Here is an 18,414-nt window from a genome sequence, read left to right as displayed (position 1 = left end):
ATATATATATTTTTTCTTTTGCACGGCTTTTTTAACGTGTTCTCTCTCTCTCTCTTCCCCTGCAGAACGAAGTGAACAAGGAGGACAACAAAGAGGCGGAAAAGAAGGAAGAAGAAAAGAAAGAGGAGGAAAAGAAAGAAAAGAAGGTCAAGAAGAAGAAATCATTCAGGTAAGACAGACAGACCAACAGCCGTTCAGTCAGTTCTTCCAGTGCATGAACCTTCCAGCAGTGTTCTTGTACTGTATAAAGAGAATACAATAAAAATAGAATTATATATTAAAGAAAAACCCACAGAGAATACCTAAAAAGAGGGAATTATTCATAAGAGAATTATTTATAAAAGAAAAAACCATTGAGAATACCTAAAGGGGAATTATTTATAAGAAATTTATTTATAAAAGAAAAACCCAGAGAGAATATCTAAAAAGGGAATTATTCATAAGAGAATTATTTATAAAAGAAAAACCCAGGGAGAATACCTAAAAAAGAGAATTATTTATAAAAGAAAAACCCACGGGAAATACACAAGAAAAAAAAAGACCTAAAACATAATTATTTATAGGAGAACAAGACACGGAAAATGCAACAGCGCCGTTTTGTTTATTTATTTATTTTTCATTTTTATTTTCTAGGAGCTTCTCGTTCCTCCGACGAGAAAAGAAAGCGGCGAAGGTTGAGAACACCAACGGAGATGTCGCCAAGGAAGAGGTGAGTACTGTCGGGCGAGGTTTGGTCGGGTGGGGGAGGGGGTGGGGGTGGGGGTGGGGCGGTCGTGCGCGCCTTCTCTTGCTCTGGGGATGGGCGGGTAATTTTGGGTTGATTTCGTTCGTTGTTTATTCTTGTTTTCTCTCTCACGCTTTTTTCTTTCTCGCTTATCTCGCTTTCTCTCTCTCTCTCTTTCTCTCTCTCTCTCTCTCTCTCTCTCTCTCTCTCTCTCTCTCTCTCTCTCTCTCTCTCTCTCTCTCTCTCTCTCTCCCTCTCCCTCTCCCTCTCCCTCTCCCTCTCCCTCTCCCCTCTCCCTCTCCCTCTCCCTCTCCCTCTCCCTCTCCCTCTCTTCCTCTCTCCCTCTCTTCTTTCCCCCCTCCCCCCTCCCTCCCTCTTCCTCCTCCTCCTCCTCCCCCACCCCTCGTCAATCCCTCCCCCTCCCCCTCCCTCAATCCCTCCCTTCTCTTATCTGATTTTCTTTTCATCTTTTTTTCTGCCGATCTCTGTGAAGTTCTCATCCTACTCTAAATCTCTGTCCCTCCATACCCTCCCTCTCCACCTCCAGCCACTCTCACTAGCTCTCCTTTCCTACCTCCCTCCCTCCTTCCCACCTTTTCTCCCTTTCCTTCCCTCCTCTTCTCACCCACCGCCCTCTCCCTCTCTCCCTGGCCATCTCCCTCTCCCTCCCTCCTGTCCCTTTTTCTCATACGCTCTCCCTCCCCCTCCCATCCTCCCCCCTCTCTTCTTCTATCCCTGCTCTCTCCTCCCTCCCACCCTCTCTCCTCCTCCCTCTCCCTCGCCTCTGTCCCTTTCTCCCACCCGCTTCCCATCTCTCCTCCGCCACACTATAAAGCCAGAATCCTCCGTCATGAAAGGGAATCCTGGCATCGAGCTTGGTCACACACACACACACACACACACACACACACACACACACACACACACACACACACTCTCTCTCTCTCTCTCTCTCTCTCTCTCTCTCTCTCTCTCTCTCTCTCTCTCTCTCTCTCTCTCTCTCTCTCTCTCTCTCTCTCTCTCTCTCTCTCTCTCTCTCTCTATTTGCAACGCCGCAGAAAATTCCAGAGGAGGAGATGAAGAGGGTGTTTCACTCGCTCATTTGAGAGAGCAGCGAACGGCGGCCGGAGATCCAGGCAAGTCGTTTTGATGGTCGTAATGTTGGAGATATAGCCCCAGGGCATTGGGGGGGTAACGACCCGCTTAGTTGTCGCGGGCTTCGACGTGCTCGGTTTCCGTTTTTTTCCCTTTTGTTGCCCGATGATTGCCTCTGCGAAGGGATTCAACGCGGCTTATCGGGAGGATTAGAACGAGAAATGATTTTTTATTTATTTGATATCGAACTGAAGTTTTGCGCTTCTTCTTTCAGCCGTTGGTTGGTTTTGAGGAGGGGGAGAAGGGAGGGTAAAGGGCAGGGGGAAGGCGGCAGAAAGAGGGTAGGTTGTGGTTATGGGGTTCGTGTTGGGAAGTAAAGTAATGCTTTGTTTATTGTGGTAGGCGCCTCCGTTTACTGTCCTGGGTAGTGTACCTTGCGGAGACCGTTCGCCTACGCAGTCGATAGAGAGAAATGCTCACGATTGTTGCGTTAAACTGCCATTCATGGGGTTGATTGGCCTTCACGAGAGGTGTCATTACATTATTAACGAATGATTAATAACCAGCACTTAGTAGCGTATATACGATGTGGTTATTTGTTTGTTTGCTAGATCGCCACAAATTGAGGGAAAACGTGATACCTTGCCATTATTAAATCCATTTTATTTCTTCGAGTATTTGTATTCAGTAGACCAGTAACGGTGAATCCTATCAAACGGAACGTTTGCTCCGAAGTAACGGGAACCCCAGCTGCAGCGGGCACGGTAGGTGGTGTCCGTGCATAGGGGGTAGGGGGTCGCTGTATAAACAAGAGGTCCCGGCGAGACAACCTTCTGTAAACGCGGCCACCTTGCTGATAGATGTTCCCCGCAGACTTACTGCCAACACCCCCGTCCTCGGCTCCACAGCAACACCGGCCGTACCCAACATCCCCTTCACGCGGTACCCTTGGGAGCGATACCCGCGATACTTTTTTTCCAATGGGTGAGAGAAGGCCCCCCTTTCTCGTTTCTTAGGGAGATTATATGTGGAGATCGCTGAGGAGAAGGTTGGATTTCCATCAAGGGAGGAATTGAATTTAAGAAGAATTGAGGGATTGAGGCGAGATCTGGCGAAGACGGCCGCTGCTCGGTTCCTCCCGGGCCGGCTGCGTATATAAAAGGGTAATCGCCAAGACACTTACCCGATTTTGTGGGCCGTTGAACTTAAATAACGAGGCGCTGTTTTGTCAAGTTGTGTACATACAGGGCATTTTAACGGGTCAGTTATTCATGGTTGTCGTGGCGTGGGTCTGTTTGTGTGGGCGAGGGCGGAGGGGGGGGGGTGCGTGTGTGGGTGGGGTGTGTATGGGGGGGGGGTGTTGGAGGCGGTACTTTTACATGATGGCTACAGATTCTTGTCGAAATGGTGGCTGGTGGGCGTGTCTCGGAGGCTGCTGATGTCTTTGGCGAAGTTGGTCCTGAAACCTCAGTGTTTTGTTTATTTGTTTATTGTCTCGCGGATTGTTTATGCAGCTGTTGTGGGTGATGTTTTTTTTTTTCTCCCACCATTTTTTCTTCTCCCTGAACTTTGTACTTCTGTTTATTCAGTCTAGCAAGACATGTTTTATTTTCGACGTTCCAGATATGCGGGTTAATCGTCGTGAGGAACTTGACTCTTTTTTTCTCCACGAACCAAACCTTTTCCTTTGTCTCAGATCAGTATTTAACTACGTCTTGCAGTATTCGCTCGGAAACGGCCTTCTTTTTGCGTCTGTATCGGGAACTCCGCACGATTTACTGCCTAGCCCTTCATGGCAGACCAGATTTAAGATCTGCGTTGGAGAAATGGTCTCGGATGCAGCGTTGCGGGCGTGGCTTGCGGTGGAAATGGGTAAAGGGGGGTAGGGAAGGGGGGAATGTCGGCCCATTACAGTCGGTGAGGTCTCTGGCGGTGGGCGTGGTGAGTGCCCATAGTGAGGTACGGGCGGTGGGCGTTCGTCTGCCCTGACCCGACCGTATTCCGGGAATCAGTGGGCGCGTTTGAGGGTCTGGGCGTGCGATCCTTCTCCTCCTTTGTCTCCTTGTCGCGTTCGTTTCAGTGCAACCCCCCTACTCACTCACTCACACTCACTCCTACTCACTCACACTCTTACTCGCGTACGTACACGGATGAGAGGAAGAGTGAGTGCCAGTTATTAAAGCAACTTCTTGGAAATAATTTAAGAAGCGAATTAACCGCGCTCCTTGAATCAACAAGGGCACAACAAAATCCTGCTTTTACCTTCTTCTAATGAGACGGCCTCGACGCTCACCCTCGGGGCTGGAGGAAAGCTTTGAACGTAAACAATAAACAACCGACGAGTGTTTCCATTCTATCAAGGGCGAAATTCGGGTCCTAGAGGCTAATTCTATGGGAGGAAAACGAAGGGAGAGAGCGGGGGCGAAGAGGAAGCGAAGGAGGGGAGGAGAAGGAATCTCGGAAGGACAGACGCACGTGGAATGAGGATAACGTGAAGCAGAAAGCGAACACTGTTTTGGGGCAAGGCGGAGTTGCGTAGGTCCAGCCTGGCCCGCTTGCTTGCCGGTTTGGTGGGCAGGGCTAAGCGTCCGTCCTGGGTTACCGTTACGGCGTGTTGTTATATATATATATATATATATATATATATATATATATATATATATATATATATATATATATATATATGTATATATATATGTATATATATATATTATATATATATATATGTATTTGTATTTTATTTTATATATTGCATTATATGTTGTATACAGTTTTTACGTTGTTTTATATTGTATTACATATTGTATTGTATTGCAATACATGTTGTATTACATATTGTATTGCAATACATGTTGTGTTATATATTGTATTGGATTATATATTATATACACGTAATTCCTGGTCGTCAGGGCTAGAAGTTTACTCGTATGTTTATGCATGAGGTAGGAATTGTTTAGACAAACAAGGGGCGGTTCCTTTCAATTCCCGACTGCGTGAACGGTCGTGAAAATAAGCAGTCCACAGATTAAGCTTTCGTTCGAGGATTCCCGTGAGGCAGGCCAGGAAGTGCGGCAAGCCATACGTCTGGCTCGTCGCAACGTATTAGGGCTTTGCTTGCATAGGCCATGAGCGCACGATAAATCCTTGGCAGATTTAAGCTGAGGATCTCTAAACCTGCGCGGTAAAATGGCCCGCCCTTGCGGCTAACGGGGGCTAGTTTCATCGGGCTCTTTGCTTCATATGTTTTCGTGAGTGGGTTGGTGTTTTTTTATATACTATAGTTGTATTATTTTTGTCATATAGTTATTGTTTATCTCTAGGATTTATCGCACTCGTAGCCTACCATTAGCCAAGAGCTAATATGACGGTACCTGCCATTGTCCGGTCTTCCCCTGTGGTGTGTACAACTCCAGCCCTAACCGTACGAAGGCCTCGCTCGTCCCCTGGGGGTATGTAGAGGGGGAGGAGGAGGGTTGTCTCTGATGGGAGGTTGTGGGTGACCCAGGGGCCTAGATCAGTGTCCCAATACCTCTAATTACTTTGACTGTTACCAGGCAGACGACCGTTATCTCGTTATCCTCAGCCCCCTTGTTAAAGTGTTTATCTTTCCGCCTCGCCGAAGCTTACAGGGTCACCCCCCATCCACTCCCATGACCCATCACCCCTATAATCTTTCCCCTGCATATAGGGTCAGTCCCTCCCCATCCCCTGCCTGCGACCGCCCCCTCGAAATTAGCCAAGTGTTACTCGTGTCTGTCTATTTCCCATGTGGATGAATGATGGACGGCGTGCACAGAGCAGAACCAAGATTGTGAATGGTGTACAGGCGTCCGGCGGCATGGAGTCGCCTGTGTATGGAGCCACATTATTATTCATGCTTGGACGCTGGGTCTCGCGATTGTGGTCAGCTTTTGGACCACCCTCCTTCTCTTCCTCCTCCTCCTCCTCCTCCTCCTCCTCGGCGCTTGGCGGTGGAGGTGGTGGTTACAGAAGCTAAAAAGTATTATCGTCGCCATCGCGTACTGGGCTGTGCTGTGCTTTCCAGATGCCTCCCTCCTTTTCCTTGCCTCTGCCTTTCGCCCTGTCCCCGCCTAGTTCTACCTGTCCTGTTATTAAAAACGCCATCAGTTGTCCCCCTTTGGCGATTCCAGACCGAGGGAGTTAATAAGCCTTTTTCCCTCGAAACAATGGAGGACCAGCTTCTCGTTCTTTCCCTTTTGTGTTTTACACTTGGCTTCTTCCCCGCGCCTGTAGATCCCATTTTGCTTCGCTTAGGCATGTCTTGGTCCGACATTTCTTGTTTCCTTTATTATACTCGTCCATTCCTCTTATTCCTCCTTTTTTGTTGTATTTTTACCACCTGTGTAATTGCCCAGCAGTCCTGGTCAAGCAACCCCGCTTCACCTCACCTCACTGCCATTATTATTTTCGCTTTCTCCTTGTCTACCTGCCGTCGTCCTCTTCCCTCTCCTCCCCGTGGCTCATCCCCCCTCCCTTCGAATTTACCCATTACCCACCCGCCGCCCCTGCCCTCCACGATCCAGGAATCACTGCCTTAACAGCGGTTACGGTCCACGCGGGCGGAAAATTGAAGGGTCACATTGGGGCGCTTGCTTTCCTCGAGATTTTGGGCTCGGGATCTTGAACCCGCGGGCGCCGCACACGGGTTTAATAGGGGGTGAAGAAGGGTACGGGAAGCCCCTGCGCGGATAGGTTAATTGCATGTCTGTTTCTTCTGACTGTAGTTAGACAACGAAGCAGACTTTTTCGTATGTTTATAAATGCGTGCGTCTGCGTGGGTGCATAGCAGAAGCATCTAGTGTAATTGCTCGTTGTTGTGCGGGTCGATCGGGTAGATGGATACGCGAGGAGGAGTTTGTGGGCGTATCTCGGCCGATAAGCCCCCGTGTTTAAGCCGTCATTTGGCGGTGAGCTTCACCAAGGTGACCTAATCCTAATGGGCCGTGGGATTTCTAGCTCGTAATCCCCCTCCGCGCCGTTCGGCCCTGCCTCATCCCCGGCGAAATCCCTCCTTGGCTTCCCCTCCTCCTCCTCCTCCTCCTCCTCCCCGCTCCCTTGTCACGAACCCTATCTCCGCCCGGCCGCCCTTCACCCTTAATCCCGCTCCTTGACCTTCCTGAGGTCACCCCTCCCCCTGTATCAACACTCGTCCTTTGGCCAGCCCTGGCTAACCTCAGTCAAGTGTTGTTGGGGCAGGGCGGTCAGAAGTAAACTCGGAAATTGGCAGGGCGCTGGCGGGGCCTGGCGTGAGGGAAGCACTTGTGATTTGTTTGCATGAAAGTTGATCTATAATTTTGATTTTTTGTGTCAATGTTCCATTTTATATATGTTGATGCATATGAATAACAACGATTGTAAAAATAACGGTTTATTACTTTATTTTTGTAGTCCTATTGCAGTCATTCGTTTTGTACACCCTACTTGCTACACAAATACAAACAAACGCATGTTTGTGTTTGTTTGTTGAGACAGCAAATTTGAATCAAAGGGGGTATCTCATCTGTTTTTGTTGCTACGTTATGGGGGAAACGAAAATGTAAAATCCTCTGTACCTTTTCTTCTCTGTTATTTACTCCGATTTTGTTGTGAGTTGGGTGAATTTGCGTCCCCCCCCCCTCCCTTTTGGGCCGCCCGCTGAGAATATGAATGAAAACTTTCTCTTTGTAGCAGTTATGTCGGTTGGTAGGGAGACCCCCCCGGGTTTGAGAAATTGAATTTACAGAAACATTTACCCTTAGTCAGATTTGGTGTGAAGTTGGTGTCTGGTCGAAGTGGTTTCCTATAGATTCGTGTGTGCGTGTGTGTGCGTGTGTGCGTGTGTGTGTGTGTGTGTGTGTGTGTGTGTGTGTGTGTGTGTGTGTGTGTGTGTGTGTGTGTGTGTGTGTGTGTGTGTGTGTGTGTGTGTACCTTGATATGTAAATGGACTGAAAGGCGCTTGGCTGCGAGCGATCCTACACACATTCTAATTATTAATGTCCACGGATTTTACAGGCCGTGGAAAGCGGGGTAAGAAGACCAGACGCGAGTTTGAATATTGGAATGCCTTGCGGGGCGTTTCCTAAATTATCCCAAGGGTTCGGGACTTTTTCTTGTGAAGCTCGATTTAATGGCGCCGTTAGCTTTATCGCGATGGAAAGACGGGAAGTTTTTTCTTAAGAAAGTGAGTAAAACGAGCGGGATTTCATGCAGCTTTCGGTTGCCTTTCGGGAGAGTTCCTTAATTGGGTGGACAGCGCGGCGCGGAGCCATATCGGGCCTCTTAATTTGGCGAGGGATGTGTTAGATGTGGACTTTGGTGTTCCCAGAGAGAGGGAAAGGGACAGGGAGGGGGAGGAGGGGCGAGGGGTGGCGGGCGGCGCCGTGACCAGCCGATCTAACTGGCAGTGTGTTTTCGTCTTTTATTTTATTTATTTTCTCTCTCTCGCCTCGCTCGGTCCCCTTGTTGCTAAGGAGACGGCGCTCTTTAGTCAAGTTTGTCAATACACCCGGCAGCGGTGGGGGGCAGGGGGCGGCGGAGGGGGGGGGGCATTATTTTAAATCCAATTTCGGAGAACAGGAATTACAGGGCAGGGAAAGTAACCGAGAAAAACGACCAACAAAGAAGGGAGGGGCGAAGGTGGGGGGGGGGGCATCAGGGATAGGAGTGGAGGGGGAGGGGGTAGGGGGGGGTGAAGTGGATGAGGAGTGGGTAGCCAGTGTGACTCGTTGGATGAGTTGTCATGTATCAAAAGCGGATGTTGTTGTGGTTTTCGAGTTTATTCAGCGGGCTTTCAGGGCGGGGGTTTTGAGGACGACTCCTCTGCTCAGCGCACGTCGACGTTTCGGGTTGGCTTGTTTGTACAGTGTGCAAGTGTGCGATTGTTGCAGGAGGGAGGGGCCTTGTCTTTGCGCTTGTGTCGGCGAGTTGTGCGTCGGGCGAAGGGGGAGCAGATGTTCCTGTGCCGGCGCGTGTGTTGTAGCGGGCAGGTGGGTTCAGCCTGGCAGGGGAGGGGAAGGGAGGGGAGTCGGCGCCGGGGGAGAGGGGAGGGAGAGTAGTTGTAAACAGCTGTGCAGGAGGGATTACCAAATAGCCATTTTTATTGATTCCGCGTGTGTAGTTTCGTAAGTGGATGTTTATTATGGAGCGGCGGAGGATGGGCAGTGGGGATGATTAGATTACAGGTAGACTCTCATGGGATGCGGGAGGCGGGGAGCGGAATGAATAATTAGGAAATTCCCCCCCAATGGAAGTGGGTTTGGACTCGGACATGCCGGTGCATATCGGCAGTTTTACAGATGGATAAAGTTGTTTGGATCTAGATATTTCTCTCTCTCTCTCTCTCTCTCTCTCTCTCTCTCTCTCTTTCTCTCTCTCTCTCTCTCTCTCTCTCTCTCTCTCTCTCTCTCTCTCTCTCTCTCTCTCTCATTCGAAGAGGCCAGGAGAAAAAGAGATTGAAAAAAAAGCTAACAAATGGAGTGACTGAGTATGGCGATTTTATGATCGTCCGCATTAGTATTTCGTTAACCTCCATCAAACTACAACACTTCAGTGGAAGAGGATGCCGCTTGGAGGGAGGAAGAGGGAGGAGGAAGGAGGGACGGAGAGGATACTCTTGATGAAATGGGCAATAACAATTTGTCTTCTCCCCTTTGTTGGTGCGCCACGGCTTGACGGTCGGTCGTCTGCTGGTAGTTCGTGTTGTAGCGCAGTTGTTGCAGCGACCCATTGACTTGATTTGTCGTTACGGCCTCCTCGAGGGGGTTGTCGTCTTGTCTGCGCTAAGGGAGAGGTTGTTTGGTATTATCGCTCCCTCTTTGATGGTCTTTGATCGTTGGGGGGTAAGGGGTGGTGGAGTGGGGGTGGGGGTGGGGGTGTTGCGTATCCTGGAGACCTTCATCTCGGCCTGTCGTTGAATAAGTAATTTGTGCCGCGACAATTAGGTGGGAGTGCGTGCCTAAGTGATCCCAGGCAATCGTGGGGGATGACGACCACGTGTCAAAAAGTGTGTTCGTGGAGTGGTCTTTTGAAAGCTACGTCCCCTGCGTGTCTCTCTCTCTCTCTCTCTCTCTCTCTCTCTCTCTCTCTCTCTCTCTCTCTCTCTCTCTCTCTCACTCACTCACTCACTCACTCACTCACTCACTCACTCACTCACTCACTCACTCACTCACTCACTCACTCACTCACTCACTCACTCACTCACTCACTCCCCTCTTTCTCTCCCTCTCCCCCAACCCTTCCTCTCCCTCTCCTCCCAGCGACCCCAGTGCTCTCCGCAGGCGCGAGTGCGGGCGTGCAAGAAAGGACAAGCAAAGAATGTTCATGGTCAGGCGTCTGTCTGCTGAAGAGTTCATGGGCAGTCATGTGTAAAAGAGAGAGAGAAGAATGAAGAGAGAGACAAGGAAAAAATGGTAGGGAGACAAAGAAAAAAATGAGGGAAGAGGAAAAGTTGGGAAGAGATGGAGACAGAGAAGGAGAAAGAGAGGGATGGACAGTGACAGTGAGAAAGAGAGGGATGGACAGTGACAGTGAGAAAGAGAGGGATGGACAGTGACAGTGAGAAAGAGAGGGATGGACAGTGACAGTGAGAAAGAGAGGGATGGACAGTGACAGTGAGAAAGAGAGGGATGGACAGTGACAGTGAGAAAGAGAGGGATGGACAGTGACAGTGAAAAAGAGAGGGAGAGAGGGATGGACAGTGAAAAAGAGAGGGAGAGAGGGATGGACAGTGAAAAAGAGAGGGAGAGAGGGAGGGACAGTGAAAAAGAGAGGGAGAGAGGGAGGGACAGTGAAAAAGAGAGGGAGAGAGGGAGGGACAGTGAAAAAGAGAGGGAGAGAGGGAGGGACAGTGAAAAAGAGAGGGAGAGAGGGAGGGACAGTGAAAAAGAGAGGGAGAGAGGGAGGGACAGTGAAAAAGAGAGGGAGAGAGGGAGGGACAGTGAAAAAGAGAGGGAGAGAGGGAGGGACAGTGAAAAAGAGAGGGAGAGAGGGAGGGACAGTGAAAAAGAGAGGGAGAGAGGGAGGGACAGTGAAAAAGAGAAGAAGAGAAAGAGAAAGAGCGAGAGAAGCTCATAGCAAATGGTGCATGTCCCCAGTGTGCGTTGAACCATCCGAACTGGAGCAACATTGATGGGGTCTTGATTACCATATGGCACTTGGCGGTTAGGCCTGTCTCTCTCTGTCTGAGGTTGGATTTGGAGAGGTGGTGGTCAGGGACCGCGCACTCCGCTGGTCTTCCCACTGCGGAATCTTGGTCTGTCTCTCTCTATCCTGTGGGCGACTGTGAGCGTTGGCGAGGGGTTGTTTACTGTTATTTCTTTTGCTTATTTTAAAATTTCTCTAGCTTCTTTTGCTGGTTTTAATACTGTTATCTGTTATCTGTTGATTCTACTTTTTTTTTCTTCGTTTCATCTACAGTAAGCGAGGTGTAATGAAATTTGGTGTATATTGTAATTTTCTCCACCCATACTTCCATTGTTTCTTGATGTCTCAGCTTTAAGGCACCGTGGAAAACTTCGGTATCATGACACTGTGTTTTAAATGACAAGTACTGAGCCACGTGTTCGTAGATAAAGTGTGTATATACAAAGGCACTTTTATTTTTGTTTTGTAAGTAAAAAGAGACTTCCATTAGTGCAAACGGAGAAAGATTCAATGATGAATTTTGTTGTGAATTTCGTTAATGTTGAATGATGACCCTAATCCAGTGACGGATAATGAACTCCGGGGGAATATTAGGCCCCAGACATCGGAACTCGGGTCACGTAGCGGCGATTAGTCCCCGCTCGTCTCCCGCCACCTTTCTCGGCTGCCCCAAGACCGCTCCATAAATTCCGTGCTCATTACAGCCGCCGGTCCCAAGGTCCAGCCGTCGGCGTCGGGCGAGAGGCTGGCGGCGCGCGGCGTGACTGTCGGGCGCGCGAGTCCGGTAATTAACCGTTGGACTCTTCGTTCTTACCGTTATCACATCTGCGTAATTGTCTCTCGGCATTAACTGGAATCCGCCCCCTCCCCCCCCCACCCCCTTGTGCTTAGGGAGGAGGGGGTGGGCGGGGGCAAGGCAAGGGCAAGGGGAAAGGGTAAGCGTGGGATGTTAGAGGACGGGAGTTGGTAGGGGAAGGGGTAAGCCTGGGATGTCAAAGGGAGGGGGAGAGGGGGGACGAGTGGGTAGGGGAAGGGGAAGCCAGGGATGTTCGTGGAGGGGGGGGAGTAGTCGGGAAGAGAGGGGGTGGGGGCGTCTGGCGGTAATGCGATCCGTGCGAGATGTGGCCTCGTCTAGCAGTGTCAGTGTTTTGTGTGCTAGATGAATGCCAGAGCGGGTGGACTTGTTACTTCCGCACGCACATTAGGGTCGAGGTTGCGTGTGGGTTGGCACCGGCTCCGTTCTCGCGTGGGTCAGCTGCGGGATTTTTATGCCTTGGGCTCGATGGACGTATGCGAATGATCATTAAAAAAATCGAAATCGAAAATGTTTTGCCAGATTTCCGGTTCTAATTCTCTTCTCATCGGTGGCCTCGGTTCAGGAATATCCCCGTGGTATGTCTAAAAATTTATGGGTATCGAGAACGGGCATCGCGGACTTGCCAGTAGGGAATAGGCTGTTGAGTAGTTACCGTTCTAGTACCCATTTGTCATGGTAGAGGTCAGGGCATGATGTTAAGTAGGCGTTCCCCTGTTATTGGGTATTTTGGGTAGTTTTTGGAGGGAGCTGGTCGCGGGCGTAGGGCGTTTGTGTGCGAAGGAGAGCCACCGGTCTTTGGTGGGCTTAACAGGCATATAGGATATGTAAGCTCTGGCTTGAATATTTATCCATATTCTTTGCAAGGCTGAATTATGCAGAATTGGTACCCTGCTGCCGACAGTTCTACGTGTGTGTTGTTCATACAGCACTTGTATATTTCCAACTCTTCCTCTCCCCCCTTTCTCTTTCTCTCTCTCTCTCTCTCTCTCTCTCTCTCTCTCTCTCTCTCTCTCTCTCTCTCTCTCTCTCTCTCTCTCTCTCTCTCTCTCTCTCTCTCTCTCTCTCTCATATGTATATATAAAAATGTGTATTTGTTTGTTTATATATTTATATGAAATATATATTACCTATACAAAGCTTTATATCCCAACTATTTAGACATATAATGGCGCTCACAGGCGAATAAAATGACCCCTAAATATACCCTTGCTCAGAGTCGCCGCCTTTACGATAAGCATTATCGGCCTTTACGAGGCTCGTCCTCCGCCCGAGTGAGCCACGAGTGAGCCCGCCCGCCCTCGCCCAGGGTGGCGCGACCCCAGGGTGGGCGGCGATGAAAAACGGGGGAGCCATTTTCCGTTAGAGTGCACTTGAGCAGGGCTCTGAGTATTCACATGGATCTATACTTGCCTCTGTCCCTTTTTACGACGTGGGGCGACAGAGCGCTGTAATCTGATAGTCTTGCATGTCCCTGCGGAGAAGAACGGGCGTCGCTGCGTGGGCGTAGTAGCTGCTGTGGGGATGGCGAGGGCGTCGGGTTTATTACATACGCGATTCAACAGCTGTCGGCCTCTATCACTCGCTGTCCAGTCTTAAGTAGCAGGGGGACTCGGTGCCGGCCCCCTCCCCTCCTCCCATCTCCTCTCGCATCCTCTCTTCTTCTCCTCTCTTTCGTGCTCTTTTCTTCTGTCCCAGCCCCCCTCTTTTTCTCTTCTCTCTCTCTCTCTCTCTCTCTCTCTCTCTCTCTCTCTCTCTCTCTCTCTCTCTCTCTCTCTCTCTCTCTCTCTCTCTCTCTCTCTCTCTCTCTCTCTCTCCCTCCCTCCCTCCTCCCTCCCTCCACTCTCCTATATCCCTCCCTCCCTTTATTTTCCCTCTCCCCCCTCTCCCTCCATTTTCTCTTATTATTCCCCTCCCTCTCTCTCCCTCCACCCTCTCTCTCTCTCTCCCTCTCCCTCTCCCTCTCCCTCTCCCTCTCCCTCTCCCTCCCTCCCCTTTATTTTCTTTCTAATTCTCAGGCCCTTTATCTTACTCATTTTTCACAGCACTTGGCATCATAAACATTTCAGTCTGATATTCCAGCAAATTTGATGAAACGAGTAAACTTGCAAGTGTATCAGCATTTAAAACCATGGAATCTAATTAGCATACGTTATTTACATCTGTAATTCATGTTTACCTCCACCATTTTCATTCTGGCTCTGCCCTCCTCTTGAATACGATTAATCAGCAGTGCAAAGTTAGATTATTCTTCCCCAAACTTGGGAGGGAACTTAACGGCTTTTGATGTTGCACGGACTGCTTCTGGGAATAGGGGGAGTTGCACACGTACGCGTTTTAAGTCGCCGCGTGCGCTGAGCTACGGCAGCGTGGTTGGTGCCGCAGCGCGACCCCGCCGTTCCCCTCGTCTCGTGCGTAACGCGAGACTAGGGGCCGGCAGTGCGGTGTATGGGTGAAACCGCCGACAGTTTGGGTGTTGACATGCACGGGGGGCGCTACCAGACCCTTCTAATCCGTTTCCCCTCTGTTCTGCGTCCCCCCCTTCCTCCTCCTATTCTCCCCTCTCTTCTGCGTCCCCCTTCCTCTTATTCTCCCCTCTCTTCCTCTGCCGCTTTTTTTTCATTTTTCTCTCTCCCCCTCCTCGCCTTCTTGCTACTACTCTTCTCCTCCTCACTCCCCTTCATCCTCCCCACCGTCTCCCTTCCTCTCCCCTACCATCCCTTCCCCTCCCCTACTGTCCTTTATCCCTCCCTTGCCGTCCCTTGCTACCCCTTCCCCTCCCCTACCATACACGGGTGATCATAACGTGCCTTATCGCCGCCAAATGACGCCATAACTTTGGCCGCCGTGAATGAATTTGCTCTCCACATCACGCCCGGAAGTGTCCTCGCACGTCTCGTCTGTTTACTGTTTTTGTTTAGAGAAAGGAAATGTTTTCTCTCCTTTCCTCTTTCTTTCTCTCCCTTTTCCCCTTTTCTCTCCCTTTTCCCTCTTTCTCTCCCTTTTCCCTCCCTCCCTCCCTCCCCCCCCCCCCCTCCTCTCTCTCTCTCTCTTCTCTCTCTCTCTCTCTCTCTCTCTCTCTCTCTCTCTCTCTCTCTCTCTCTCTCTCTCTCTCTCTCTCTCTCTCTCTCTCTCTCTCTCACGCACACACGCATACACAATCTCTTATTTCACGAAAGGCGATGGATTAAATAGCAAGAGGGGCAGAGGCTGGACGCTCCAAACAACTTGTGTACAATGACGTGCCTCGTCGTTTCCCCCGTGGATAATGATTGATGGGCGGGGCGAGTGGATTTAGAGGGGGAGTGGGGCGGGGAAGTATGGAGATAGAAGGGATAGACGGCGGAGGAAAAGGGTTAAAGTTTACAAACCATTGTTGCTAGGCTACCGCTGCACCCCTGTGTGGCCCCTTGGCCGTCCTCTTCTTCCTCCCCTTTCTCTCTCGCTCTCCTTCTCCCTCTCTCGCTCTCCTTCTCCCTTTCTCGCTCTCCTTCTATCTCCCTCTCTCGATCTTTCTCTTTCTCGGGCTCTCCTTCTATCTCCCTCTCTCGCTCTCTTTCTCTTTCTCGCGCTCTCCTATCTCCCTCTCTCCCCCCTCTCCTTTCCTCTTCCCCTCTTCCTCCTTTTCGCTCTCTTATTCATTCCTCTTACACAAACAGTGTTCGACAGGAAAGAATGTTTGACGGCCGATGTGAGAAAACCATCAAGGGAGAATTTTATGATATTCTTATGTCGTTGTGCAAAAAATAGTTTCGTATTTGGTTGTTTTCCGCGAGTAAACATTTATGATCGAGGTTTTATTGTTTTAGATTTTTTGTCTCTTTGATGGGTGGGGGGTAAGGGGGGATGGGGGGTTGATCTGGCGGCGGGAGTTCAAAGGTCACGTTGCAGTGCTTGGGATTGGTGCCCCCACCCGCCCCCGCCCGCCCGTACGAGGGTCACGGGTGCGGGAGCTGGTGCGGGTTCTGGTGCGGGTGTGGGTACGCAGATGACGAGGTGACAAGAGGGCGAGGGCGAGAGCGAGGGCAATAACGGAGTCCTTTTGGGGAACATTGTAATCCCATCAAGTAGCTCTAGGACACCCAAGGACACCGCCGCTGCTCGGTTTTGCTCGCCTGCAGACCCTCCGCCGCACGCCCGACCCTCCATGCTGGACTCGGCTGCTGTTCGTTTTTTTCCGTTTCTCTCTTCCGGCCCTTCGTTCTTCGTCTCTCCCTTCTTCGTTTTTTTGTCGCTTCGTTTTCTCACATCAGATCCCTTGTTCTGCGTCTTTCCCTGCTTCGTTTTTTCGCCTTTTCGTTTTCTCTTTAGAAGATCCTCACCGTCTCCGTTTTCTGTCTTTATACTTCGTTCTTCCTTTTCTTCTGTCGCGTTCCCTTTTCTCCTTTGCCTCGACCTTGGTTTTCTTTTTGTGATTCAGGGACTTGCATGATCTACATTTCTTGCCTTCTAGTATTTCCAGTCTGCTCTTTCCCCCACTCCCTTCTTTATCCCCGTGCCTCTTTTTCACTTCTCCGCACAATCCCCTCCGGCAGTAGAAGCCACTGTTCTCAAAATAGGTTTATCGAGAGAGGAGGGAACAGCTTCTAAATCCCACTAGACATTTTCCAGTCTGGAACTGTGAACCTATTTTGTGTACTTTTTTTCTGCCATTGTTCCCTCCCTTCTCTCTCTCCCTCCCTCCCTCCCTCCCTCCCTCCCTCCCTCCCTCCCTCCCTCCCTCCCTCCCTCCCCCCCCTCTCTCTCTCTCTCTCTCTCTCTCTCTCTCTCTCTCTCTCTCTCTCTCTCTCTCTCTCTCTCTCTCTCTTCCTCCATCCCTCTCTCCCTCCCTCCCTCCCTCCCTCCCTCTCTCCCTCTCCCTCTCCCTCTCCCTCTCCCTCTCCCTCTCCCTCTCCCTCTCTCCCTCCCTCCCTCTCCCGACTCAACACAGTACTACCGGTATGCTCCCTTTTTTTCAATCCATCGATCATCGTACGGTTGGAGGTGCGTGCGTTGCGGTTCAGAAGCGTGTCCGCCGTTTACGCCGAATACTTGCGCCGTAAAGAAAGGGGTACGCGTGGAAGTGAAGGAACAAAGAAGTAGAGAGAAATAAGACATCGCTTTGTTGGAGAGAAAAGAAAAAACTGTCGATTAGTTGTTTTATATTTTGTTGTTCGGTATTTGTGTTGTGTGAATGATTTATTTATTTTTTGATTTAATAAAGAAATGTTAGATTTGCAATCGGGATACCCCCCTCCCCTCCCCGAACACTTTCTCTCTCTTCCCCTTCCTCCTTTTCTTCTAATATCCCTCTCCCTCTCTCCATCACACCCTCCCCCTCTCCCAATATCTCTCTTCCTCTCAATCCCTCTCCTCTCACCCTCTCTTCTTTCCTCTCCCTCCCCGCACAGCGTAGCGTGTTGAGGCAGGGGGGGGGGATATGTGGGCGGTGTGGAGCTTATGGCAAAGCTGATCCCCCTCCACCCCCCACCCCACCCCTCACTCGCGGGTCACCTGCGTAGTGTCACGTGACGTCACGCTCCTCATGACCTCGCGTTAAACAAGCTCCGCGTTATTGGCCGAGAGAGGCTGCAGTGCCGAAGGTCGCCGCGCGTTTGTTTTTCTTGGATGTTTTAATTGACTGGGGAAATTTACTCTGATTGGTCGCCGAGTTGTTGGGTGATTAGCGCGTCTCTTGATTGTTCTCTCTTGAAATGGGCTGTTCCCGTGGTGGTTGGCAAGTCCGAATTGCAAGTTGTTGATTGGTATTATGTGATTATATTATGTTGTCGTGTGGTATGTAGACTGTTTTTGAAGGTGACTGGGCGAATAAGATCTTATTTCCCAATTGATAGTGGTTTATTTTCGATTTCGAGACCTGACGCGTTATTATATGACAATGCATGTAGGTGACTTTCCTTTTTCTTGTATGTGTATAAAATCGATGTCTTAAATTTTTCATTATTTATGTGAGCGGGACGTGCAATCAGGGAAGGAAAGTGTCATCCTTGAGTCTCCAGTTCAGAAAGATATGTTACCCGTGATTTCTGCCTCATAAGTTCTGCCTCACGGCCACGAAGGCCACCGCATGTCTCCTCTCACACAGCCTACCATATTGTATGCGGCCAACTTCTCACGCCTTGACGCCGGGGATAGTTTGAGAACAGGCGGGTTTTCAGGCAGCCGTTGCGAGGGCCGGTCCTCTCCCGGGACGGCGGCGAGGATAGTCCGGTCCATATTTCGCGCGTTTCTCCTAATGGGATTCAACGGATAGCCTCGCAGCACGCTCATCGCACGGCAGTCTCCGCCACGCCCCTCCGTGTGACAGGGGCGTCGCTCTGCCCTCTTCATGACATCTTAGGGGACCGCCGGTGTCTGAGCCCGTGTGAATCTCGTGCGAACGTGATTCAATCAGGATGTTGAGAGATTAGAATATTTTGCTCGTGATTCCTGTGCGCGATGATGCTTCCAATATCCGGCTTGCACAGTGTGTGATCACATGGCCATGGCCCCCTCTCCCTCCTTCCCTCCCCTTCCCTTCCATCTCCACTCCGCTTCCCTCCCCTCCCCTCCTCTCTCCTCCCCTCCCTTCCCCCCCCACTCCTCCTCCTCCTCCTCCTCCTCCTCCTCCTCCTCCTCCTCCTCCTCCTCCTCCTCCTCC

General features: G+C 50.4%; 1 protein-coding gene across 8 annotated transcripts in view; it reads left to right on the top strand.

Annotated features, from left to right (window-relative positions):
- Positions 1 to 18,414, top strand: part of LOC113830028 (neurofilament heavy polypeptide) — a 163,738-nt gene that overhangs the window by 57,613 nt on the left and 87,711 nt on the right. For all 8 annotated transcript variants that reach the window (XM_070124534.1, XM_070124532.1, XM_070124528.1 and 5 more), the window contains exons 3-4: positions 66 to 169; positions 634 to 709. In XM_070124534.1, the coding sequence (XP_069980635.1) occupies positions 66 to 169; positions 634 to 709 (180 nt within the window). The remainder of the gene's footprint in view (positions 1 to 65; positions 170 to 633; positions 710 to 18,414) is intronic.

Source organism: Penaeus vannamei, chromosome 8, assembly GCF_042767895.1.
Source record: "Penaeus vannamei isolate JL-2024 chromosome 8, ASM4276789v1, whole genome shotgun sequence".
Taxonomy (NCBI): domain Eukaryota; kingdom Metazoa; phylum Arthropoda; class Malacostraca; order Decapoda; family Penaeidae; genus Penaeus; species Penaeus vannamei.
This window is presented reverse-complemented; position numbering and strand designations above follow the sequence as displayed.